The sequence below is a fragment of the Castor canadensis genome, chromosome 9, assembly GCF_047511655.1.
Source record: "Castor canadensis chromosome 9, mCasCan1.hap1v2, whole genome shotgun sequence".
Lineage (NCBI taxonomy): Eukaryota > Metazoa > Chordata > Mammalia > Rodentia > Castoridae > Castor > Castor canadensis.
The window spans coordinates 39,758,556-39,785,895 of record NC_133394.1 but is presented as its reverse complement, the minus strand read 5'-3'; the positions used below and the strand labels follow the sequence as shown (position 1 = coordinate 39,785,895).

Genomic DNA, 27,340 nt, shown 5'->3' with positions numbered 1-27,340 from the left:
AATTTTTTGTTTACCTTGTATTTTTCTAAATTCTTTTAGGGAAAGGATAATGTGACCTTTACAGTGATGACCGTAACATTCAATGTAGTACCTCAAATAGCTAGGTTGACTAACTATAGGATGTTTTAAAGTTGAAAGTGTCAACATATCACCAAATGGTTAGATTGGGCAGTTCTTATTGAACAAGAACTTTGTGACTCTCTACCCTTTTTCCTGTGTGGGAAGGAGGTAGGGTTGAGGTAGAGTCTTGGTAGATGGCCAAGCTGACCTTGAACTCTCAATCCTCCTGCCTCTGCCTCCTGCATACTGAGATTACAGAAGTGTACCACTACACCTGACATCTCTTTGCATATTTATCTCTATTTATTATCTGCAAGGTAAGCTAATAGGCCGATAGAAAATAAAAAATTGTTACATAATTGAGAGTACCATTTCTGACTTATGAGGAGAGGAAACCATTTGTTTTAAATCCATCACCCATTATTGTTCATCTCTTCTTTTCCCCAGCTAAAAGAGTAAAAACTGAAAAACTCCTCAGAAAAGAAAAGCAAAGATACCCAGTGTACAGCTTTCTGAAATTTCATCTCTGCATGTGACTTTTTTTTTTAAAAAACAGATGGCTTATTTGTAAGCAACTGCACAAAAATATGATAGCATTATATGAAATTCTTATACCAAATTCATTGGCAGTTCTAAGGTGTGTAATAAAGAAAGAAGTCATTTTAAAGGAGAACAAGAGTTTTTTAATACAGGGAAATTTGAAGGGAAAGGACAATTTTATTTCATTGTGTATCTTATTTCAAAAATTAAAAAGTATTATGTTTTATTAAAATGCAGAAAATTTATATTAAATATGATTTGTGCAATAGTGTAAAAAAGTATACTTGATGTTTTAAGGGAAACTCATAAATACCTTTATTTTTAAAATTTGAATAGCATTTACCAATATATAGGTTACTTAAAGGTTACACAATACTATCTGTAAAATAATTTTTACTCTAGGTTCCTATATTTGTCATACAGTATGTCATAATTACAGTGTTTTGACAGCATTCTGGTATTTCCTTAAAGAGTCCATATTAAAGTTACAGCCATGCTATCCCTTGTTTTATTCTGCCCAATGGTCTCTTTCTCTATAGATATCCTTAAATTCTTACAGTTTTATCTATAAATCAATGGATATATGCATTATATTTTTTTAAGTTCTTGGGAGTTTAAATGGTTTTTTGTAATAACCTGAATTATGATGTGGTGCTGATAAGTTCTGTCATATATCCCCTTGAACAAAAGAAATCTGGTACTGGGTTTTGATCTCAGAGACTTGCATTTGCTAGGCAGGCATTCTACCATGTTAGCCATGCACCCAGCCCTTTTCGCTCTTATTTTTCACGGTCTTGTGCTTTTTTGCCTGGATCAGCCTTGAACTGTGATCTCACCTATGCTGTCTCATTGTGTAACTGTGGTTGTAGGCATGTACCTGGCTTGATCATTGAAATAGGGTTTTGCTAACTTTTTTGCCTGGGCTGTCCTCAAACCATGATCCTCCTGTCTCTGCCTCCCAAGTAGATGGGATTCCAGGCATGAGCCATTGTACCCAGCTAAAAAGAAATCTTTGTAAGAGGCCATATTATATCTCTGTTCTGTGCTATCAAAGGTTAGCCAACTTTTAAAATTATATTTACATATTTGAAGCAAAATAAAATCTATAATAATATAAAAAATGTGTATATCTGTGTGAGAGTGCCTGCATGCTCAGTTATAGTATATACCATATAAATTCAGCCTTCACTATTTGGCAGAATGCAAGGAAAATGTTTCTATGATGGATTAGGTCGCTTCAGTAGAGCCTTAATTAACCATGTAAATCCACTTAGTAACTAATTATATCAGAGTCAAATAAGAATGATATTTAATAAACTAGAGCATAACTGGGGAGAATTGCCTGAGGCATGAATTTCTGGTTTAGAATGAATGATGCATTTAACTGTATACTTATCAATATACAATTAACTGCTTATGATGGCTGATGTTGCATACTTCTGGCTTCTGGATAAGTTTGAACTATAAATCTACCACCACTAATTAGGAGGGGAAAAAAAGGTAAAGAAATGTTAAACCCAAAAGTTCCCTGGGGCTCTCAGACATGTCCTGGGTCTTCAGTTTGGTGTGTAACTTTTGAAGTTAATGGAAATTATACCTTTTTTTACCTAAGAGGAAAAAGTGAGAAAATGGGTAGATAGAATGAGTTCTGTCGCAGTGGAATAAGCAACAATCAGAAAAGGTGCTTCTTTAATACTTCTTTATCTAGCATGAATAAAGATTCATATTGGTGCAGTAATGTGGTTCAGCTTTATCATTGTATACATTTTTTTTTACTTTTGCCTTGATGCTGTTCTTTAGAAAACATGTGACTTTGCTTATTATTGGCAAATAACTAAAATGTACATGATCAGTAGAAGCAAAATTTTAGTTGAGAAAAATAGAGAGGCTACTTGTTTAGTACTATTTCTTGAAATATTAAAAATAATGAACTGATAAAGCAAACACTGTTTTAAAGACTAATTCCACCAGGTAATTGGTTTGAAACATAGATGTAACTTTATTGAAGGAGAGAGCTCATATTATTAATTAAGGGAAAACTTTCATCAAGTTATTGTGATTTCAATTTCAAAAAGAAATAAAAGAACCTGTGCTCATTGAAATATGTATTAATTTTGGTTTTTTTGATGGGTGAAAGTTACTTGGTTTGGAATACATTGTTATCATTATGGTGCTTAGGTTAGTATATAGTAAGTTGGTAAGAATGGTACTTTATTGAAAGAATGAGGAAAATAATATATTTCACATTCAGGTTGAATGCTCTGAATTAGGATAGGATTAGAATCAAACAAAAGATATCTCTAGTTGCCTATCATGTGCCTACTTTCTGTTAACATAATGTTGATTCTTACTCCTAAACAGGCCAAGTGCAGACTCCTAGATGGAATGAGTTAAAAGTAGAGCAGAAGTCTGAATCTGCACATAAACACATTGGAGGCATAATTTCTCTGTGACTGCTTATCTCATAATGCTCCTTATTTAAGGATTTGTTACAATTTTTGAACATTTAGTAAATGTAAAAGATGAAATATCACAGAAAGTGGATTTGTACAATTTAATAGGAAAACATTTGTTGTGTGTATAATCTGTGACTCACAACTAACTGATAGTTATGAAGGTAAAAAATAAGTGTGGTGTACTTTTTTGTATACTTAATCATTAGCAACAAGTGACTTAAAATAGTAACAAAACAAAATTCTTGATTTTTTTTTTTTTTCTGGTACTGGGGCTTGAACTCAGGGCCTACACCTTGAGCCACTCCACCAGCCTTTTTTTGTGATGGGATTTTTCGAGATATCATCGCACAAACTGTTTGCCCTGGCTGGCTCTGTACTGCAAGCCTCCTGATCTCTGTCTCCTGAGTAACTAGGATTACAGGTGTGAGCCACTGGTACCCAGCTACAAAACAAAATTATTAAATTATCTTTGCTTCACAGAGAAATTAAATTCTCATTCAAACTGTAAATTAAACTGTAATTTATATTTAATGTCTCTGAAGTGGTTTGTAAAAATGATAATTGTCTTGAACTCTGTTGTCATTGCAGAGTACCTGACTGTGTTCTCTCAGATGATTGCATTCCATGACCCAGAGCTGAGTAATCATCTCAATGAGATCGGCTTCATTCCTGATGTAAGTACTCAGTGCATTCACAGAACGTGAGGTGAAAAGAAAAGCAAGAATTGACAGCTCAGAAGGGAGATTTTTTAAAATTGTTGTTGTCACAAGAAGTTCATATCTGAACAAGTTACTGCTATTAGTCATACTCTTATGTTTGTGTGGTCACCTTTCATATTCTGACCTTAAATAAAAGGAAAGTTCCTCTTAATATAAGCACTCAATAGACTGAGGCAGGAGATTTTGAGTTTGAGGCCAGCCTGGGCTGTATAGTGAGACCCTATCTTAAAAAATAAATAAATAAAATAAAAAGCTATTGGATAAATGTATACCAAAGTATCACATTATACTCCATAAATATCCTAAAATAAAATAAAACAGCAAATGAAAGTGAAAGATACACACAGTGGTTACATATTTGGGGAGGGAATTGTAATTAGAGATGTAAGGGAATCTGGTGTAATATTTTACTTTTAACTTTCTTAAGACTGTGAATAAATGGCTTGTTCAATAGTTTAACTTTAACCACCTTCTCTCAAGCAATCATAATTTTTCAGAAATATATTAAAATTATTGATAGATGACATAATGTTCAGGCTATATTTCACTAAAGTAAGGGAAGCATTTTTTACTTTGTCAGTACTGGAGTTTGAAGTCAAGGCCTGGCACTTGCTATTCAAGTGCTCTACCACTTGAGCCACTCTCTTATCTCTTTTTGCTTTCTTATTTTTTAGATAAGGTCTTGTGCTTTTGTCCAGGCCAGCCTTGGACAGGATCCTCTTACCTCCACCTCCTTGTAGCTAGGATTACAGGCATGATCTACCATGTCTGTCTTGTGTTTTTGAGATAGGGGCTCACTATCTTTTTTGCCCTACTGGCCTAGAGCTGTGATCTCCTATTTCCCCCTCCCAAGTAACTGGCATTATAGACATAAGCCACCATGCCCTGCCCTGTCTTAGAAAAGCAGTTTGTAAAATACTTTTATGGCATTATCTCATTTTCATAAAAGAGCTGTGTATATGTACATATACGTAGGAAAAGTTGAAAGACCATCCTTGAGATTATTAGTTATGATTTTCTTGGGTTAGAGTTTATGGTTACTTTTTTGTGTGGGAGTTAAGTCCAGTTTTTAAATCATTTTCAATTCACATGTGATTATTTTTATAATATAAAAATTTGATGTATGCTACACAGTGATGTTTATAAGTAGAACACAATTTTTCCTACAATGCATAGAAAGAAACTACATTTCATATTGAGATTCAAGACACACCAAAATTGGGAGTGCTTATGTGCACGTGTGTAGCTGAAACAAGTTTTACTCAGCATGTTTTATGCTTCCTACATACAATGTATCCTATTATATTTAAATTTTTTTTACAACCAGTAAGTTGATTTTGTGAGCCTCAATTTGAAAATGCTTATATAATGCTTTTATACATAAAAAAATCAGTAACTGATTTTTTAAATTAAAAGATAAAAGATTATTGAACTGCGGTATTGTAGGTTTCTATAAGTCTCAAAATATGTGTTTTTTTGAGGTAGAGATTTTCTTTGTTTCCTGATTGGGATTTTTCCTTTGAAAAGCTTACATCCTGAAGATGGCATATTGACAGGTTAGATTGGAATATGCTTATATTAACATTCAACTAATGTATGGGAAATGTTTATAATAGCACTAAATATAAATATTAAGTATTAATTGGAGAAGCAACTTTTGAGTACAAAACTTATTAAATAAGTACTTTAAAAAGAACAAATTCAGGATCTGAGCTGACCAGAGAATACAAAGACAGGTCCTGTGATTAGAGATAAGAAACTTCATAAAAGAAATTAACTAATGTACATATCATTGTATTAGTTACTCATTTTGTATATATCTTCTATATAAATTTTATTTGAATTTCTGCCTTCATGTTATAAGCATGAGATATTATACAATACTAGATTAAGACTAGAATTGAAGAAATTATCAATGAACTGATTGCCAAGTAGGCAATGATATTATATTTTTGAGGAAAGAAACAATAGTAATACTAAAATCCAGACTGAAAAAGGGAGTAATTATTTTTTAAGAATGCTCTTAAAACCACCTAAAGTATGTACAGCACTTCAAAGAAAATTACATCAATCTAGTGTTGTGAATTGGCAGAGAATATTTATATCAACTAATGTGAATGGAATTATAAAAATAGTCTGATAAAATCTTTAGACGACTCTGAACATGGGTGGTATTCAGAAAGAAAACATGGAAGGAAAAATGATTAATCTTTTGGTTAACCAGAGTATTGAATTCTGAATAATTTGATGTAGAAGCAGTGGTAAGCAAAAACATTGTTAAAACATAATAATGTGAACACAGTAAATGATTATCATGTGTCACTCTGCCACCCTCTCTCAATATCAAATCCTTTCAGTTTATAAACAATGATTGTTAAATATTTATATATTGGGCTGGCAGAGTGGCTCATGTGGTAGAGCACCTGCCTAGCAAGCATAAGGACCCCAATATTGCCCCCCCCAAAAGAAATTAAATCATTAAATATTTATATATTAAGCCAATTTGGGAAGATCTACTAGTAAGGTTGAATTAAAATTCTCGATAACAATAGCAGCTAATAATATCTTATGAAAGATAAGAGTAGAAGGAAAATAAGTTTAAAAATTGTTGTAGTATGTTTGCGTTATTTTTCAGGGGAAGATAATATGCTTCTTGTATTTACATATTAAGTGAGGAATCCTTTCAGATCTTAGACTTGATTTTACCCTGCTTGGAAGTTTATAAATTAGTCCATTACTGTTTTCTGAACACTGGAAGAAATCATAAGATGTCTTGTTCACAGGTAAAGGACTTTATCACTCACAGAACAAGCAGCAGGAGCATTGAGGTGTGTCTTGGTTCCCCTTACTCTCAAATCCCATAGAAACAACATGGAGGGCCCAGATGATTCCTACCAATGCAGTGGATTGCATTCGAGGAGAGGAAACATGAGATTTGGGATTCATAAAATTTAAAGTGGGCAGTAAACATGCCTTCCCTCTGTTCTTGGAGAGAATAGAATGAGATTCTTTTCCTTCTAAGTCTGTGAGTAAATTTGCCCTTTCTTCAAAGGGAGAGTTTATCTTTGTTTTGCAAGACTGTTTTTTAGTGCAAACATATTTGAAAAGATAGCCCAGAAGAAAGGTCAGTCTGCTTATAAGAAATTCAGACGTTCAAGGATTCATGTTAAAAATTTAAAGTATAGAAAGAAAGCTAGACATGGTGGTTCATCCCTGTAATCCCTACACATTGGAGGCTAAGCAGGAAGATTGGGGCTTTAAACCTGGACTACATAGTGAGATGCTATCTCAAAACTATAGAAAGAATATGTATAATTCTAAACCACTGGGGGGAGGGGTAAGCAAATAAAAGTCAAGCAATTTTTAAAAACCCAAGAACAAAGAAAGAATTGCATATGAACTAAACGCCTATTAAAGGAGATTTTTAGGTTGTATTTTAAAAATTCATCTTTAAATGCTATTTATTAGAGATAAAATTGTAAAATATATTGATCAGGAAGATTTCTTGAGTTCTCTTTTCAATAAAATTGGAGAAGAAGAGGGAAGAACAGGTTCTGCCTGAAAGTGGGAGTTGGGGAGGTGAGGTGGCACCAACAATGTATACCTATGTAAATAAATGTAAAAACGATAAAATAAAAGAAAAAATAAAGAGCATATTTTACATGCTGAAAAAAAACAGAATAAAACATATGCTAGGCAAATATTAACCAAAAGAAACTCATGTTGTTATATTAATATGAACTAGTAAAACTGGAGAACCAAAACAGATCCACTCAGATATGGAACTTTGTATCTAACAGAGATGGCTCTATAAAGCAATTAGAAAATAAAGCATTATTGAATAAGTAATCTTAATATAATAGGGTGGCTATGTGGAGTTAATGTAAATCAAAACCTTATATAAAATGTCATGTTTATAATTTGTCTAGGAAAGAATTCTTATTAGGTTTATAGAAAGCCATAATGTAACATTAAAAAGAAAGAATTGGAGTTGAGGAGTGGTACATGTTAACTTCCATTTTATGGGCAACATACTATTGTAGCTAAATTTTTTTGAAGCAAGTATGGCAAAATGTTAATGCTTGTTAAATCTGAGTAAAGGGTTCATTGATATTCTTTAAATGCATTGTTATGCAGAGTGACTAAATTCTTCAATAATTCAATAACTTTGATATATTTATTCTATATATGCTTTCTTCTCTATTAGTGACTCCACTCCTAAAATTAGTGAGACATTTTCATGTAAATTCTTGCAAAACCTCTGCAATAGTAGCAATGTTATTAGGAAAGTAATATTAATTTATATGTGTAGTGTGAATAATCTTGTAGACACTCAGAAGTCATATGGGATGAGAAAAAAAAACTCCCTGTGAAGTAGAAATGTCCAAACATGACAAATGCCAAGTGTCTCTGGTGTTTAGCCACTAATTAATAGTAATTCTCTAATCATGTGTGACATTTTAATGCCTCTATGAGTATTAGAAATTTGCATATATTTCTGTATGCCCTCTACAAAATGGTTCTGTTACTACTGAGTATATTTGTGCAAACATAGAGAAATGAGGAGATTGAGAATATATCTTAACCTTCAGAAAAGTCCTGCCTACAACTATTTTGTTATCATAGAGGGTAGGCAAAGAAAATGATTTACTAAAGAAAGCTAAAATGTTAACAAATACTTCTTTAAAATCTCTTGTCTTGGTTTTTGATTTGCTTTATTTTATTGAGCTGTTTCTCATCTATGGATAATAGAAAAATATGAAAAGGCTGTTCTAAAATTAAATTTTGTAGAGATGTAATATTTTTAACATAGAGATTATTGACAGTGAGTAGTTGTGGAAGGTGTGTGATGAAATGGAGAATTTTCTAATGTTTTTCTATTAACCACGTCTTTTTAGTTTCATCTCATTAGTTTGTATATGCATCATTGTTTTATTTTTCCCTTGAATTATTATGTTTAATATTTTTCATTTAAAATAATGTTTGAAGAAACTTTGTGTGCCTCCAACAACAATACAGGCTAGGATTCAAGAGGAAGAGCAAGTACTTTGATAATGAGATCCCAAACTGAGTTCCCTACTCAAGAGCTAATCCTATCAAAGTAAGCCTTCATTAATCTTCCATCATTGAAATGCAGGCTTCCATTGCAGGAGAGATTGTGATATTTGGCTCCTTTCCATTTGCTGTGGGTCACAGAACTCTGAACACTGAGCACCGAGAAGCTTAAATAGCTTGGAAGATTGTACACTGATGCAATGCTTAGATTGTATAAATCATGGTAGTTATGTGATTTACATATAAATAGAGTGAGTAATGTGTATTTGGCAAAATTGGGGCCAGGGTGATTTTTATCATTCTGTCTTGATGTGTTTTCTGCTTCTGGAAATATACGAGGTCCTTAAAATGAGAACATGAAAGTGTGCTTCCTCATTCTTAAGGGAACTGTTTCTCTGAAATGCTAGGAATAGCATTCAGCTTGCAAATTATGAGAAGTCTGATAGCAGTGAAGAGAAATGATATGGGCTGTTTCTCAGTACTGTGTATGTATTTTGAACCTACTGTCTCAGCTAAAGAGCAAGCTAACAAATTCAGTGATATGCTGACAGAACGATTGTCATTTAACTGCAATCTGAAAGGATACTTACACTTCTATTAATTATCTCCTATAAAAGCTTGTCACTGTCATCTTCAAAATTTATATTCAGCTGGATTTTATTCTAACAGAAAATGTTAAGGGAATACTTATAAATATTCTTTAGTTCATTTGTGTCTGGCCTTTGTGTTACTACTTTAGTTTTAGATTTTAACCTAAATGACAATGAGCTTTTCATATTTTGTTAAGATGTGTTTGTAAGAAAAACCAGGAAAAGCCACCTTATTTAGAATATCCCATAGTAAAAGTCCTACTAACCTGTTGTAGTCCATCTGCAGAGTCCTGGGGATTATGCTTTCTTGTCTTATAACTGCTATGATGTCTCTGACCTTAGTTCTAACTCCTATGGCCTTGAATATAAATAACTTATTAGGTATCTTTCTCATAATAAAAATTGATAACATTTCAGGAAGAACCCAGATACTAGAGACTAAAAGGCTTATTAATCCTATCAGGAATGATTAAATAACATTTTGGTAACCTCTTCCTAAAAAACCACTCACAAGTTAAACATTTAGCAAATTTTCCAATTCAGCAGATCTTAAATTGAATTCTCCACCTCCACAATCTGTTTCTAACCCAACGTGTCCTCCTTACACTGGTTGAGAGACAGATGAAAGGAACTGTAACATAATGTGGCTATTCTCAAAATTTTTGGTCTCAGGATCCCTTTTATTCTTAAAAATCCATGGGAACCCTAAAGAATTTTTGTTTATATGTGTCTTATTTATCAACATTTAATAATACATTTCAAACTATATATTCACTTAAAAATAATAACATCTGTCTGGGTTTAATGATATATGCCTCTAGTTCTAGCACTTACAAGGTGGAGATAGGAGGATTGTGAGGTTTTTGTTGTTTGTTGTTTTAGGATTATGAGTTTGAGACCAACCTGGACAGTGAGATCCTGTCTCAATAAAAATAATAACAAGAAGCCTACTTCATGTTAAGTAAAATATATTTCTGAAAAAATAGCTGTTTTCCAAAAATAGAAGAGTAGTATTATTTTATATTCTTTTCAATATCTTTACTTACTATAAAGCAGCTAGATTCTTCTGTGTGCCTCTGCAAACCAATTTGTTGCAATACATTATTTGGTTTGAAGTATATAAGATATGTAGGTGGCAAAGGTGACAGTAGTCACTTCTTAAAGCTTATTTGCAATGTACGTTCTAAAACTACTTTAGTGAACTTTTCATGCTTTGTTACACTAAAATCCATCAGCCAATCTTGTACTTTGAATGGCTCTTTTACCCATGCATGATATGGTAGTTATATGTTGGTTGGTTGGAAAATATTGGTTCACTGAGTTTGCAGACCTTCCATCTATGAAACATTTCACTTTACAACATCACAAAAAATCACAATAATAAAAAAATCAGTAACTATTGGGAATCTGCCAAGTTCCCAGTGAGCAGATACATTTCCTGATATTCTAATCCTCACTGCTCAGATCACATATTTTTTCTTGAAGTTACAGGCTCACTTTATTCAGTTTGAGAAATATTGGTCAGATACTCAGGCATAAAAAAAAATCATTGTTTTTCTGTCATTCTTTCACGTAAAAATAATATTCCTTGAAAAAAGCACTGATTTTGTCTCATAGTTCAAATGATTGCCTAAGTACTTTTCCTCAAGGCAATTATTGTATTTCAGTACACAGCACAATTGCTTTACACTTACTTCCCATGTTCTCCCCCAAAATTTGTATAGATATTTATTAAAAGTAATAATTTTTACTCCTCCACAAACATATAATGACTGGCTTTGAACCACTGCCTTGATTTGTGCCAGGATGCCAGTCATTTTTAAACACGGTTTAAAGAGCAAAATATATCTTAGTATTATTATGAAAATATTTTTCAAATAATGGAATATTGAGGACCCATGGATTCTGTTACTTAAGACTGAGAATGAACAACCATGCTGATTCTGTTACAGTATAGAATATCAATGTTGCAAACCTTGATGATGTAAAATATATACTAACAGTTATTAGAAGCCATAGAAGAGATAAAAATATTACTATATTAATTTTGTTACCTTTCTTTTTGTTTTGTTTTGTTTCTTGCAGTAATGGGTTTTCAACTCAGGGCCTCACACTTACTAGGCAAGTGCTCTACATTTGAGCCATGATCCAGTCCTTCTTCTTTTTCAGTTTGTTTTTCAGATAGAGTATCATGCTTTTACCCTGGTCAGCCTTGGACAGAGATCCTCCTACGTCTGTCTCCTAAATAGCTGGTATTACAGGAGTGTACCAGTACATACATCCAGCTTGTTTTTGAGATAAAATCTCTCTAACCTTTGTGAGCCGGCCTTGACTCTTGATCCTCCTGTTTCTGCTTTCCAACTAGTTGAGATTATAGACATGCACCACATGTCTGGCCCCATGTTCTTTTTAAACCAACTTCAACTGGGTCTTCCAGAAATTAAATTCTCATGGTGGATAAAAAGAAGTTTTTTCTGTTTTGCTCATTTTTTTATTTTATTAAATTTAAGTATTGTTACATCTAACATTGAATACTTTACAAAAATAGTAACTGTAGTATGATTCAGATTTTCTAGAAGTTTCTTAAACACTTAAGTATAGGCATATAGAAATACGTCAAGTAATGTTTATCTTCTAGGGTTTTGAAAATATTTTTCTTTTTACAAATATAGTATGTTACCTTTATCATAGGAAGTTCTATGACAGCCTTCCTCTAGAAAGATCTGAGACCAAAATTACCCAAGTTTTTTTTGGTTATGTTAACCAAAAAATAGTGAGAAATTTATCCAAAATTTTGAGTATATACTGTAACATTGATAGATCACATGGAAAAATACTTATGTCAACTTGGTTCTATTTCCACCACCACTTTATAATGCAAAGAACAGCAGACTACAGTCAGAAATCCTAGCTCTAGTACCCACTTGATAACGTACATATATCTGTGACCCTACAAAAAGTGACCTGCTCAAAACCTCATTGAGAAATGGGGGAAAAACAACATGACCAAACAGAATTCTTGTGAGATCCATATAAGTTTAAATGTATGAAAATGCTTTATGAAATAATGGTGATATGTACTGTAAACAAGTATGTTAGATGAGAAGACATAGACTATAAGCGATTTCAAATTTTGAAACAGACAAATTACCAGTGTGATTTTTAAAAAGCATATTTTGAAGATGTATCCTCAGCAACCTATTTAAAAATGTTTGAGGACATTAGATCAAGGGCAAACACAACAATGGGATTGGACTTTGAGCACATGATAAAAGCTTTAGCACACAAGGGAGGGGTGAGGATAGGTAAGACACCTAAAAAATTAGCTAGCATTTGTTGCCCTTAACGCAGAGAAACTAAAGCAGATACCTTTTTTTTTTTTCATTTTTCTTTTATTATTCATATGTGCATACAAGGCTTGGTTCATTTCTCCCCCCTGCCCCCACCCCCTCCCTTACCACCCACTCCACCCCCTCCCACTCCCCCCCCTCAATACCCAGCAGAAACTATTTTGCCCTTATCTCTAATTTTGTTGTAGAGAGAGTATAAGCAATAATAGGAAGGAACAAGGGGTTTTGCTGGTTGAGATAAGGATAGCTATACAGGGCATTGACTCACATTGATTTCCTGTGCGTGGGTATTACCTTCTAGGTTAATTCTTTTTGATCTAACCTTTTCTCTAGTTCCTGGTCCCCTTTTCCTATTGGCCTCAGTTGCTTTAAGGTATCTGCTTTAGTTTCTCTGCATTAAGGGCAACAAATGCTAGCTAGTTTTTTAGGTGTCTTACCTATCCTCACCCCTCCCTTGTGTGCTCTCGCTTTTATCATGTGCTCATAGTCCAATCCCCTTGTTGTGTTTGCCCTTGATCTAATGTCCACATATGAGGGAGAACATACGATTTTTGGTCTTTTGGGCCAGGCTAACCTCACTCAGAATGATGTTCTCCAGTTCCATCCATTTACCAGCGAATGATAACATTTCGTTCTTCTTCATGGCTGCATAGAATTCCATTGTGTATAGATACCACATTTTCTTAATCCATTCGTCAGTGGTGGGGCATCTTGGCTGTTTCCATAACTTGGCTATTGTGAATAGTACCGCAATAAACATGGATGTGCAGGTGCCTCTGGAGTAACAGTCTTTTGGGTATATCCCCAAGAGTGGTATTGCTGGATCAAATGGTAGATCGATGTCCAGCTTTTTAAGTAGCCTCCAAATTTTTTTCCAGAGTGGTTGTACTAGTCTACATTCCCACCAACAGTGTAAGAGGGTTCCTTTTTCCCCGCATCCTCGCCAACACCTGTTGTTGGTGGTGTTGCTGATGATGGCTATTCTAACAGGGATGAGGTGGAATCTTAGTGTGGTTTTAATTTGCATTTCCTTTATTTAAAGCAGATACCTTAAAAGCAACTGAGGCCAATAGGAAAAGGGGACCAGGAACTAGAGAAAAGGTTAGATCAAAAAGAATTAACCTAGAAAGTAACACACACATGCACAGGAAATTAATGTGAGTCAGCTTGCTGTATAGCTATCCTTATCTCAACCAGCAAAAACCCTTGGTCCTTCCTATTATTGCTTATACTCTCTCTACAACAAAATTAGAAATAAGGGCAAAATAGTTTCTGCTGGGTATTGAGGGGGTGAGAGGAGAGGGAGAGGGCGGAGGGGGTGGGGGCATGGGGGAGAAATGACCCGAACCTTGTAGGCACATATCAATAATAAAAGAAAAAATAAATAATAAAAATGTTTGATTACTTAGGTGTAGATAAAATTTTCTGATTTTCACAAGGCTGGGGAATACATATCCTAGAAACTACTTCAGTAAGCTTGATTTCAAACCTTGGCAAGATTCTAGAACATTAAGTCAGTCCAACCATTAATGTACCAGGCACTTTTCCCATAATGCCCTGTTTTATGTATCTTTTTGTATGAGTTAAGTGCTCATCTTTCTTTGTATCTGATATAGCACTAGCATAATACTTTTCATTTAAGCCTGCAGTAAGATTGGTTGTTTTATTTTAGGAATAAATCATTTACTTTAAGGTTATTAATTCCTCAAAATACCAAAGCTTGTTTTCTATTAAAAGTAATTCTAGAGCTCTGTGGATCAAAAATTAATACTTATAATTACTCGGCAGATTTATAATTCTGACCTCCTGTTGTTATCCCTTTATTGGTGGTTATGGAAGTGAAAGCAGGTTTGCACTCGAGGTTGTTTCCTCAAGATTATAAAAAAGATACCGAGCAGGGAGACATGGTGATTACTACCTTTGCATACACTTTTTGTTTAAGTGACTCCTATCCCATTCCACTGAATGTATGTCAATTTAACATAAGTCATCATCTTTCTTCATTGTTGAGAAGATAATGCTGTTGGAAAATGAGTGGTATATTGAAACAATATAAATCCTTTGTGGGACGTTTTCTTGAGTTTTGAGAATTTTTTGCATTAACCCTAAGTACTCAATATTAAATCGGATATAGACAAAATAAAGGGTCCTGTAGAATTTGGTAAGTAGAAGAAGAAGAATATTTTATGTAGAAATTTAAAATTTTGTTAATTCTGTTTATCTAAGAAGGGATTAGGTGATATAAATTCTAAGAGCAAGAGGAATTATAAATACTACCAGCCTTCTTAGATTATTCCTCACCTTAAGTGATCTACCTCAGCTGCTAAAATAGCACTCTCAGATCACAGTGCTTAGGAGCCCCCTCTTTTTGCCTTGCATTTCTACCTCTCCTAATTCCAGCACAGCATGCTTCATGAGGTTACCTCAGAAGTTTGGATTGTTAAATACTTTCCTGTTTGTTATACCAATGATAATTACAAGCCTATACTTAAATCTGATATATGCCATATCTTCTACCAAGTGTTCTAGATCCATTAACTAATCTTCACAACTATCCTAAAGGTTCATATAGATCTACAGCTTTGCTAGGTCACAGTTAAGAGTTTCAGTGTTTCAAGATAATACAGGATGATCTAAACTGCTTTGAAAACCTTTTGGTGATTAGGCATCATTTTGTTGACTACCTATTATATTTCTCTAATGTACATGTAGAGAATCATTTAAAGCCATGCAACTAATGATCAATCTCTATTTTATAGGCTTATAATAATTTGAATATAAAATTCTGACTTGAGATAAGCAAACAATATAATATGCTTATAAGGAGGTAGAATAGGAAAGTCCATTTGAAGGAACTCCCCTTTGTAATACTAGAACATATGTATATATACATGAAAGTGCACTGTTTATGGATAAAATATTTCACAAAATCATTTGATTGAAGATTCATTTATATTATAAGAGTTATTTCCTTTTAATTTTTTTCTTTTACAAATTTTCAAGTCATTGAGTTTTTTAACTTTTTAAAATCAAGACAGTGAGCCCTACTTTTGTTTTTCTTTTCAGTAGATTTAAATTAATATTACCACATGTGGAAAGACCTTATGAAATGCTAAATATAACTATTCTTGCTTGATACTGCTAGGGGGCAGTATTTACCTACCTGTCTACAGACAAGTACAGAGCCAAATCAGGCTTACATAATTTCATGATCTGGATAAAATACTTAGAGGAGGTACAATTTCTTTTTGGGTTTTAATTTACAACTTTAAATTAGAAAATAGTTATAATATCTCTAACTTAATAAAACTATAAGTACTTTTATATTTATAATCAATATTTTAGTATTTAATTGCTTTCTTTAAAAAGTTGCCTATTATTCAAAATTATCTTATTTTTCTATCTTTTTGTGTGTCAGCCTGTATTATGAAGATGTACTGATACCTTGAGAAATTAAGTAATGCACACAAAAATAGCAATTAAGATTTTAAAAGGGAGAAGTACAGAAAGAAAATCAGGAATTGCAGTTTCGCAGATTATCATTTTATTTGCTGACTATAATTTAATTGGTAAAAAGGTAGCCAATGCTGGTGAGCCTTTGGGAGTTACTACATATTATATTAAATATATTAATTCAACTTGAAATATTGCTTTTCTTATATCATTAAATAAGCTTCATTTTTATTAATTTTAATAACTTTTAAAGTAATAGTTATTGATTATATGTGTTTGAAAAAACCTCAGGTTTAATGTTTTTTTCAGTACTTTCCAGTATTTAATAGGGAAACATTCCTGGGGTATTAGTTAAGGAAAATTAGCTTATTTTCTCATTTTTCATACTTGTTGAAATCTTTTCAAGAAAGCATATTATCTCATGACTATTTGGATACCTTAGTATATTCCTTTCAATTATCTCCATTGTATATCTCATTCATTCTTTTAACAAGTATTTGTGTGCCTCTTTGTGCCAGACATATTTCTATATCTTAGGTGGATAGTGAAAAAAAAAAGACAAAATCTCTGTCCTCATATTCTAGTGGAACAGACCATAAAGAAGATAAGTATGCTGTGTGATACGTTAGGAATTAGGAAATTCTAGTGAAAACATCCAGGGTATGGATGTCAAGTGCTTAGATGAAAGAAGAATTGGAGTTTTAAATAAGGTTAGCAAGAAAGCCTCACAAGAAAGGTGACTATTGAATAACTGCCATAAGGAAACAAGGGAAAGAGCAACAACAGCAACAGCAAGTGCTACAGCCCTGAGGTGGAAGCAGACCAGGGATTGTGAAAGAGTGGCTAGGAAACCATTCCAACTAGAACACAGTGAATAGGGTCAAATAGGTGATGGAGGGTTAGGTTGCATAAAGTATTATAGGTCACATCATTAGGCTTTACATTTATTACTAATGGCATAGGGCCACTAGATGCTTTAGAGGAAAGCAATGACATCCAATCTAAGTGTTTTAACAAGAGAATTCTGGTGAGTATGCTGAAAGAAATCCAAAGACAGACAAGGATAGAATCTAGGACACTAATCATGGGCTCTGGCAGTAATCTGGACAAGAGATGGTGGCTTGAATTGGGACATTAGCAGTAGGGATAGTGAGAAGGCTCATATTGGGACTGCTTGTGATAAATACACAGTATGTGGAAAGAGAGGAAGGAGTCAAGAACGATTCAGGAATTTTCTTTTATGTGAACAAGTAGATGGATTTAGTTGTTCTTAACTGAGATTTATAAATCTGTACTTGGTGGTACAAAGTTTAAAGGCAAGCTCATGAGCCCCATTTTAGACATATTATGTGTATATATTTGTTGGATATGTAAGTGAAGTTATCAAATAAGCATTTGAACATACAAGTTTGTAATTCATAAGAGAAATCTGGAAATGGAGCTGTAAATATGAGTCTTCATACAATCACTATCTGAAGAAAAATTATAAAGATGAGAGGTTTAGGAACTGAATCTGGAACACTCTGATATTTAAAAGTCAGAAGAATGAAGAAGAACCACAAAAGAGATACATAAAGATCAGTCAGAACAATAAGAAAACTAGATTACTGTGGTGTCTTAGAAACCAAGTGGAGGGGAAAAAGTGGTTTTTCAGGAAGTAGGAGTAGTCAGCCATGTCAAATCCTGCTGATTGGCAAAGAAAGATTAGCAGTGAGGTTTAGCAACATAGAAATCATCAGTGACAAAGACAAGAATAGTTTCAAGAATGAAGTAGAGGCAAAAACCTGCAGTAGCAGATTAACAGAATATTTAGTAAACCTTTGTTGCTCTTATTGAATTCTGAGCTCCACAGAGCTTGAAACGATGACTTGTTCACTGTCTTAACACCTAACATAGTCTTGGCATAGATTAAGTGTTCACTATATATTTGTTGTGTTAATGAATAAAAGAGTGAAATAACCTTTACCTACAAGATCTTCCTGCAGAGAGCATTATAGGAGAGGATATAAGCCCTTGTATCTGGTGACATTGCCCTATGCCTGACAGACCTCCATTGTAGTAGCACTTAACTATAAGATATTTCAAGTGTCTACTCATACATCTGACTCATCTGCTGTAGTGAGGCCCATGGCTTATACCATAAAGCTTCTCATGCTGCTGAATGAACAAATGATCAAATCGATATGCTCATAATTATACAAACCATGGTGTGACAGGTAGTTATAATAAAATACAACATGCATTACTATATATAAGTAAATGATATATAAAGCATAGTGTGACAGGTATTGCAAGAAATGTATAAAAAATCTTCATGGAATAAATGGTGTTTAAGGGAGGCTTTGAAAAAACCTCATTTTGATTAATGGAAATGATAAAGAACATTTAAAGAAGAAAAGGCAAAGCATATTGGTCAGAAAGCAATTGCAGATCATAGAAAATAATTTGTCATGCAAGATGTAGTAAAGATGAGACACAAAGAAACTTAGCTTGATGCACTATTTATTATGTTGATAATAATAACACTAAAATCAATGATACTAAAAAATGTGTTACTGTTTACAAAGTACTTTCACTTACATTATTTCATTCACACAGCATCTGTGACAGAGATACAGATGATTATTTCCTTAGTTCAAAAACAATAATTTGGAAGTCACAGCAATTAACTGACTCACTCAAGCACAGTAACAATAATTGTCAAGTTGGAACTCAAGTGCTTATTTTCTGAATCCAAATCCTTGGCTCCTTTCACTAAATTACACTGGCCCAAATATTAGAGTAAGTAAGAAGTTTACACACTTAATTTGGTTTGCCATGGAAAAGCATTGTCATAGCGGAGCAAGAGAACCATAGGATCACAGTTGCATTTCTAGAAAGATTAATTTGACTGAGGGAAATTTTGCAGAACTTAGAAATTGAAAGCAAAGAGAACGATTATGAAACATTTGTAGTAGTAGTTCATGCAAGAAGGACTGAGAAGCCAAACAAAGTTGAGTATGAACTAGACAGAAACAAATGACCAGAGACATCTCGTAGGAATAACGTGTGTGGGATTTGACATGAAATACTTTAAAATTATAATATCTGAACGTAAGTGACTGGAATAATGGGTATTAATAGAAAGAAGAGGGAATTTGGAGGTGACCATAAGTGTGGTATCTTGGATGCAGTTAAGTTATATTGAGTCAGTTTGGTCCTTTCAGAGCTTCCTTCTAAGGTTTATTAAGAGAAACCACAGCTGCATAATTTTGCCACATTACCTTGAGTATTCTGTCCAATGCCCATTTATTATAGTTTTTTGTCCTCACTATGCCTTGCTTTCTCTACTTCTGGCTGGTGTAAAAATGAATTATCCTTGGCACTGTATGAGCCTAGAAATTTTGCCTCTGATCTTTTCAAATTGTTCCATCCCCACTTTGTCAAGTTTACTTACGTACATGACCTCAGTAAGTATGCCATGGAGATTCTAGCCACCTTAACTTCCGCAGACTCTCACCTCTGCCTATTCAGCTCAAGAAAAACTACCAACCTCTATCTAGGTTCTTCCGTCTTGTCAGTGGCCTACAACCTGTTTGCATGCACTAAGCTGGCAAGCTGGGTAAATTGTAGGGTTCATTTTATTTGCTTCTCCTCTCAGGAATTACTCCTGTGCTGTTTAATTATCCAAAATCTACAAAATTTTTTCATGTACTCTGACTTTTATGCACTTCAGGTGGAAGCATAAATTTGGGTCCTATCAGTGTGTCTTGGTTAGAAGCAGAATTCATTTAATAGATCTTGATGAAGGTAATAATTTTAGGAAATGTGCTAGGAATATAGCTCAGTGGTAGCATGTGCAAGGCCCTAGGTTTCATTCCCAACATAGCCAAGAAAAATGATTACAGAGAATAGTATGGGCCGAAAGTACTGCTAGCTAGTTGTTGAAATAACTCAGGAAAGCTTCTTAATGAGAAACAATTGGTTTTCACCAAAAGGGTAGCAGGTAATATGTTCTTAAAGCTTGAATAATAGTGATGAAACTAATCCTTTGTGACTTTATTTTCCATTTAAATTAGGGTAAAGGACTTATATTTTGTTATATTTTATTGTTTTCTATAACCCATATTGTGAAGTCATATACCTTTATGCTATTCCTTTCCCCTATTTGAAATGCCTCTAGAAAGAACTGTCTGCATGTCAACCTATATAAATGATGATGTGGAGATCAGTGGGCTTTATTGTATGGCAGTACTTATATTTTAATGAACTATATAATTACACTTATGTAAATCTTGACAGGCATTTTGATAGCATAAGTATTCCATTGTATATGATGCCAAGATAATATACAACTTTACTCATAAATTTATAATTGGTAGACGATGAATAAATACTTATTTGAGCTGTGTATGTAATACAAGTCTTCATTTCATAGTAGCTGTATTGACTCACAAAGTAATATAAAATTAGGGCTTTTTCAGATTTTCATATAAATTATTGTTGATTTTTGAAACTTGTGATTGGTAGTCACAGTCCCAAGGCAGAGAAAGATGAAATGAAATGTTCTGGCTCATGCAGTGAGACAGAAAAGAAGAGATATGAAATTCTTCTTCCACCTTTGTTCTATTTGTGTCCACAATAACAGGCTGATGATGCCTACCTACCCTACCCAAACTGGGAGGACTGTCTGCTTTACTTAGATAATGTTTTCAACTGCTCATCTCATCTGGAAACATTCTCAGAGACACACTCAAAACTAAGTTTAATCAGAGATGAGTATTCTGTTTGGCCTATTAACTATCGCAGGGACATTTAAAAATCTCAGCAATATTTTTGTACAACTGGAAAAGTATACTCTTAAAATTAGCATACAAGCAGTCAATTGTATTTGAATTAGCCATTGTCTTTTATGTACACTTTTGTGTATTTTTTTAAAAAATGAAGATATTCTATGAATACTTCTTGGCACAAAGGTCATCTACACTTATGATATAAATATATATCATTATAAAGTAGTTAATATAGTGATTATAATTACCTATGTTCTTTTTTATTTCAATCAATGGAGTAGATTAAAAAATTACCATTCAGTTTGTTGATAATCACTCTAATTAGTTCTTTTATTTCTTTTTTATTCATGCCCTGTACTCCTGTTTTTTTGTGCTTATAGCTCTATGCCATCCCTTGGTTTCTCACAATGTTTACTCGTAAGTATCATTTTCCCTTTTAGTATTGTATTAACAAAATACATTTCCATTTTCCTTGGTATCTTATATTTACAATAACATTAAGAAAATATAATATTCATCCTTATGCAATTTTAACATAATAGAGTTGTGTAGAAAGAATTTTAAGTGTTCTGACACCTAAATAATAAAGAATAGTAATGGGTGAAAATCTGCTTTTCATGTCATGGTTGTTTAGACAACTTTTGCTCCCTTTTGAAAGGAGAATTTCACATCAACTATAATCTTTACACAAAATTTTTGAGGGTAACCAAATCAGGTCTAATTTCTAGACATTCTCTAATAACTGATGGTTTTATTTCCTTAATTAGGGTTCCCCTAGATATTAAATAAAAATTAAGGATATGTAATACTTTAATAAGTAACAGATATGAATACAGTATACATGCATATTTAAATGTGGTACACATGATAACTGGAATAATATTTGAAGTAGTTTCTACACATTAACCTGGAAAGATACTAAATAAGAAAAAGTTATAAAAACTAGAAAAAATTAATAAAATTTTTGGTGGAATTTAATAAAGTAATTGTTTAAATGCATAATGGAAATGTAATACTATCATACTTAAAACAATGCTGAAGTTCATCTACATAAATAAAGTTGTATAAGTAACATAATTTTTAAAATGAGGAAAGTATTATGAATGGGGCAAACATACCAAGATTTGTATTGGAAGTTAGAAAATTTCATCTGTTTGATTAATCTGATTTGTTATCAGTTTTTAAGAGGCCTTAGGATGCAGTAAATTTACAAAACCAAATAAATATTTTATAAAAATAGTTCAATAGTATTAACACTTAAATATCAGTTTAGACCATAGTAATAATCATATATCTAGTAAAGCAACTGTTCTTTCAAATTTTGTTATTTTGGATTTTTGTTTTAATTTTAATTAATTTTTAAAAATCTTTCTACAGATGTATTTCCACTGCACAAAATTTTCCACCTCTGGGATACCTTACTACTTGGAAATTCCTCTTTCCCGTTCTGCATTGGAGTAGCAATTCTCCAGCAGCTGCGGGACCGGCTCTTGGCTAATGGCTTTAATGAATGCATTCTTCTCTTCTCTGATTTACCAGGTATAAGTCTAAACAAATGGAACCACTAAATACAAATTAGCTATAAAATAATGAGGTATTTTTAAGCCATTTGCAAAAATAATTGTTTAGACCTTCAGAATCTCTTCAGCTTGGACCTCATTATCCCTCTCTGGATTCTTTTCCTTTTTTATGTTGGCCCAACATTGCAGACACAAAGCTAGGTCATACTAGTTCACTGGTTTATTTCCATCCCAGTAATGCCACCAAAAGGGTAAAAGGGTGGAGAGCACTAACATATTTACCCCTTTGCTTAGGACACTCCTGTTTAGCTTCTGCTGATGGAAAGTAAGTAAAGACCACTTGGGAAGGTGCTTGAGAATATATGTTTTTTATGAAGATGGTAATTCACATGGAACTTTGCTCCTTCCTAGCCCCAGCTGCTTGTAATAATGTGACAATTTGAAGAAAGCAAATTCTGTCTTCCTGTGAGGACAAATCAAACTCTAAAGGAATTCTATGTCACCCAATACAAGATGATACATTAAAATATATAGTATCTTCACAACTGAAAAAATTTGAAAACTAGGAGTTAAATGCTTAAACATAGAAATATGGATTGCAACTAAAAAATTAATGCTGTAGTTACAAAGATTAAAATTAATGTATTTACCTAGAATGTAACTAAATCTATAAAAGGAAAAAAATTCAACCCCAAAACATTTTTGACCAAAATGTGTGTTTTTACGTACAAAAATGTTGCTTTTCACCATAATTCCACGGCTCCATACCTTGTGCTGATTCTGTTGCTGTCTTCCAAAGATTAGACATTTAGGCCAGTTAGAGGCTAGCGTAAGCAAAAAGTTAGTGAGACCTGTTCTCAACAAATATGGTGCATGCCTATAATCTTAGCTATGCTGGAGGCAGAGGTAGGAGGATCATGAGGCCAATAGCAAGCAAAAAGTGAGATCTTATTTGAAAAATATAAAGCAAAAAGGCTGAGGATGTGGGTCTAGTGGCCCAAGACCAAAACTCAGTATTACTTCTCCAAAAGATTATATATTTATTAAGCACTCTCAAGATAAAGAAGAATCCTGTTGCCTACCCTGACTTTATTTTTAGTGGATGATCTATATTTAGTATTCCATAATTTCTCTGTTGAAAATCTTTATCCTTTAGGGGGAAAATAATAACAAAATGCCTTTAAATAATGCAAAAATTTTCCTTAACCGTTCCCCTAAAACTGTAAGTATCAACATCAGCTAATTTGTTCTATTTTAATGAAAGTGAATTATTACTTATGTAAACAAATAGTTTTATTTTTATGGAAGATTCCTTATGAAAATAAAGATTTTTTTTTTTTTGGTTTTGAGCAGGAACAAAAAGGCTAATTTCACAAACTAAAAATACTGTCTTTACCCTACAGATGTTTTCTTATCATTCCCAACTTGGCAAAGTAAACAGAGGATGGTTGATTAGGTTTAAAAAATTTTTCTGGTCAGTTGTAAAAATGTGTATTTTTGGAAGGCTGATTATCCGTTTTGAAAACAAGAAAATTTAATATTTTTATATTTCATGCATAAGTGTTCCCATAAACACTGGTGAAGTGTTCTGTTTTAATATTTTCTAGGCAAATTAGTGGTTACTCTGCTTGTTCAATAAAAAATTATTTCTGAAATCAAAAAGTAAGAACATACATTTGTTATAACTAAACAGCTGATAAGGTAAACTGTCCTTGCGTTTGAAAATAGAATACCTTCTATCATTAGGAATGGCCCTGATTCACAGTACATTATTCTGGCTCATTGCTGTTCAGTCGCTCTGTATGATTCCTGTTGAAGGGAAAAAAAAGTTTATAGAAAAATGTGATCTTTTTAAAGAAGCAGAAAGGTTTTCAGTGCAAACTTTGCACTTAAGAAACTGTCTTTTGTTTTGTTTTTAATTGAGTACAATATTTGAGTTTAAAATAGATTTAAAGAGATACCTTTTTTTCCATCATGCTGAGTCCCTCAACACTATCTGAAAGAATTGGGAAGTGGTCAGGAAAAGTTCTAAAAAGTGGATCCAGATTAACACATGCACGCTAGCACATTCAAAGTGTTAGATGAGGGCTGGGAGCATGGCTCAAGTGTAGAGTGCCCACCTAGCAAGTGTAAGACCCTGAGTTCAAACCCCAGTACCACCAACATGTTAGATGAAATAAGTATAGAACATATTTGAAAAAAGCAAGCTATTTTTCTTGTCTACAAAAGCAAACAAAAAGGATAGATAGGATAACTGTGCATTTCACTTCTAATTTCTCAAAGACTTTGTAGATAAAGAAAGGCTGTGGTTAAGAATTGATTTGAGCTCGCTATGTTGTGCTTTACTGAAATCCCACATTTAAATAATAAGTTAGCAGAACAAATTTCCGTCATTGCTGAAGCAGATTGGTAGATTCACTGTTCAAAATGTCTATTGAAAGTAATATAATAGAAGACTACCAGACTGGTAACTTGTGAAGATAGTAGGCATCCTTTTTAGTTCATGCTGCAGGGAAAGTCCTGATAGCCTACTGGTTAAGAGAATGGAATGTTCATCAGGTCACCTGGCTCAGTTCCTGGTTCTTTCTCTTCCAGCTGTGTAACCTAAGAGAAGTTATGGAACCTCTTTCTATTTCCTTATCTCTGATTCTATGAGAATGATAACATTACCTATCTCATAGATTGTTGTGTTGTTAGTATATCTTAAGAACTTATAGCAGTACTGCCAAAGAACAAATGCTATGTAAATGATTATTCTTATTAATATCATCATTATTATTCTACTTCTCATTTTTTCCATTTTATCATAACATGCTTTCCTATTGGTAGTATAAATACAGCAATCTTCTCCATTTGGCTTCTTTTGTAAATTCCTAAAGTAAGGAATCAATCATATAAGTTTCCTTGTTAGTGAAAGCTAATGAGGAACTATCTTAGAAATCAAGCAATCCTTCAATGATTGAGAGTATCTTTTCCTTGCTCAGAGACAACATAGTATAGTGAGTAGAAAGCATAGGATTGGGCATCAAGATGGACATGGGTTTGAGTACTAATTCCACCATTCACTACATGTATAAAATGAAAACTTTCAGTGTGATACTGCTGCTAAAACAACATGGTTTGTAGGGTGAGATAGACCTGAGTTCACATCCCAGTTCTGGCACATACTAGCCATGTAAATTTTGGAAAATTATTTAGTCACATTGAAAAGAGACTCTATATATTGCAAAGGTCTCAGTAAATTGGAGATAATATCTGCTTTAATGTTACAGTAAGCGTTTAAGATCATATACAAAATGCAACTGACACAGCAAAGTATGTTACATGTTGCATTCAATCTTTTAAGTGTATAATCAACTTAAGTTTCTCTCATTTCTTCCTCCTTTTCCTCACATTTTAACTAACTCTAATTTTTATAGGGAGAACTCAGAAGAAAGACATAATCTTTCGGCCAAGAATTGTTCTTTACTTCTATTGCCTTATATTCAATGATACATTATGATTTTACATTCCAAGGAAGTACTAGAAAATTCCAAGTGGTGCTAGAAAATTTTGCTGAAGTTCTTGACATGTATCTGTATGTGTGTCATGTTAGTACTAGAGGAAATTATTAGGAGATTGGTACATTTGCCATTTCTCATACAGTCTAAAAATAGTGGCAGAGTGTTATGGACAAAATACTGGGCTTTTCATGGCACTCTTCAATACTGGATTTTGTCCATTGGTATTAAGAGAGATGCCTCCAAGGTTACCACCCTTTAAATCCAATTGTGATATAAAATTTGCTAGTCTTCATGCTATTCTCCCTCTCTGGTATCATTCTGCTGTCATGTCCATTCGTCTGATTTTCTGAAATCCTTTGAGGATTGATCCAAGCAGTATTGAAGATGAATATGATATCTTAGTAAGATCAAAAAGGTAATAACTTTAAAGTGGATTTTTATTAGCTGAGATGTTTAAATTATCTTTTATTCCGTTGTTACATTTTCTCTATACAGTTGAATATTAACATATTAATGTCATTTTTACGTGATTGAGACAAATTCTTATAATGCGTGTCTCCGCATTCCTCAGCATCTTCAAACACAGGACTTTCTAGAGGCAGAAAAGTGTTTGTTTGAGAACCTTTAGAAAGAAATTGGGAAATCTGTGAGACAGATCCCTGAACTAATTTTGAGATTAAAACAGTAATTTTAACATTAAACTTAAGCAATTATGTATACGTAAACTATTTTAGAAGGAAATACTGAGTATACTGAAGGGAATTTTGGTACATGAAAAGTTGTAAATCCTGTTTGCAAGACAAAATTAGCTCTTACTGAAACATTAGTTATGTAATGTTTATTTTGTTATAGAAGCTTAATTTAAAGGAAATGTTCCAAATGAAAATTTAAAAGCATTTTTTTTCAGGATTACCTATATACCTTACAATAGGATTTACTGTTCAGCACAAGTGTAAAAATATAAGTATCTAACTATTTTCATTGATTCCAAAAGTATTATAGAGTGCCTACTTAGCAAGCAAAGCCCTGAGTTCAAACCCTAGTAGTGCCCAAAAAAGGAAAGGAAGGGTATGATAGGTAGATACTCCAAGGTAAAGGTATTTATCTATATTAAATGAAGGCAATTGCATAATATAGTGTTTCCCATTATTTAGTGTAGCATGGCATATTTCACAAAAGCAATACATTTTTTGAAGAGCATAATTATTTGCCACAATTTCTAAAATCTGTAATAAGAAAATCAAGCATTAAAAAAATACATATATTTGGGGACTAAAATAAAATGCAGCTATAAAAATTAAGAAATACAGAACTGATAGAGT

At 33.1% G+C, this 27,340-nt stretch overlaps 1 protein-coding gene across 11 annotated transcripts in view; it reads left to right on the top strand.

Annotated features, from left to right (window-relative positions):
* The window catches only part of Tbck (TBC1 domain containing kinase), a 229,759-nt gene that overhangs the window by 87,442 nt on the left and 114,977 nt on the right, over window positions 1-27,340 (top strand). For 9 of the 11 annotated variants that reach the window (XR_012435639.1, XM_074041488.1, XM_074041489.1 and 6 more), the window contains 3 exons: window positions 3,645-3,730; window positions 21,376-21,412; window positions 22,373-22,534. Coding sequence is in view for 10 of the 11 variants with exons in the window: in XM_074041488.1 (XP_073897589.1) it covers window positions 3,645-3,730; window positions 21,376-21,412; window positions 22,373-22,534 (285 nt within the window). In the remaining variant the exon portion in view is untranslated. The remainder of the gene's footprint in view (window positions 1-3,644; window positions 3,731-21,375; window positions 21,413-22,372; window positions 22,535-27,340) is intronic. The other 2 variants (XM_074041495.1, XM_074041494.1) reach the window with 1 other exon arrangement.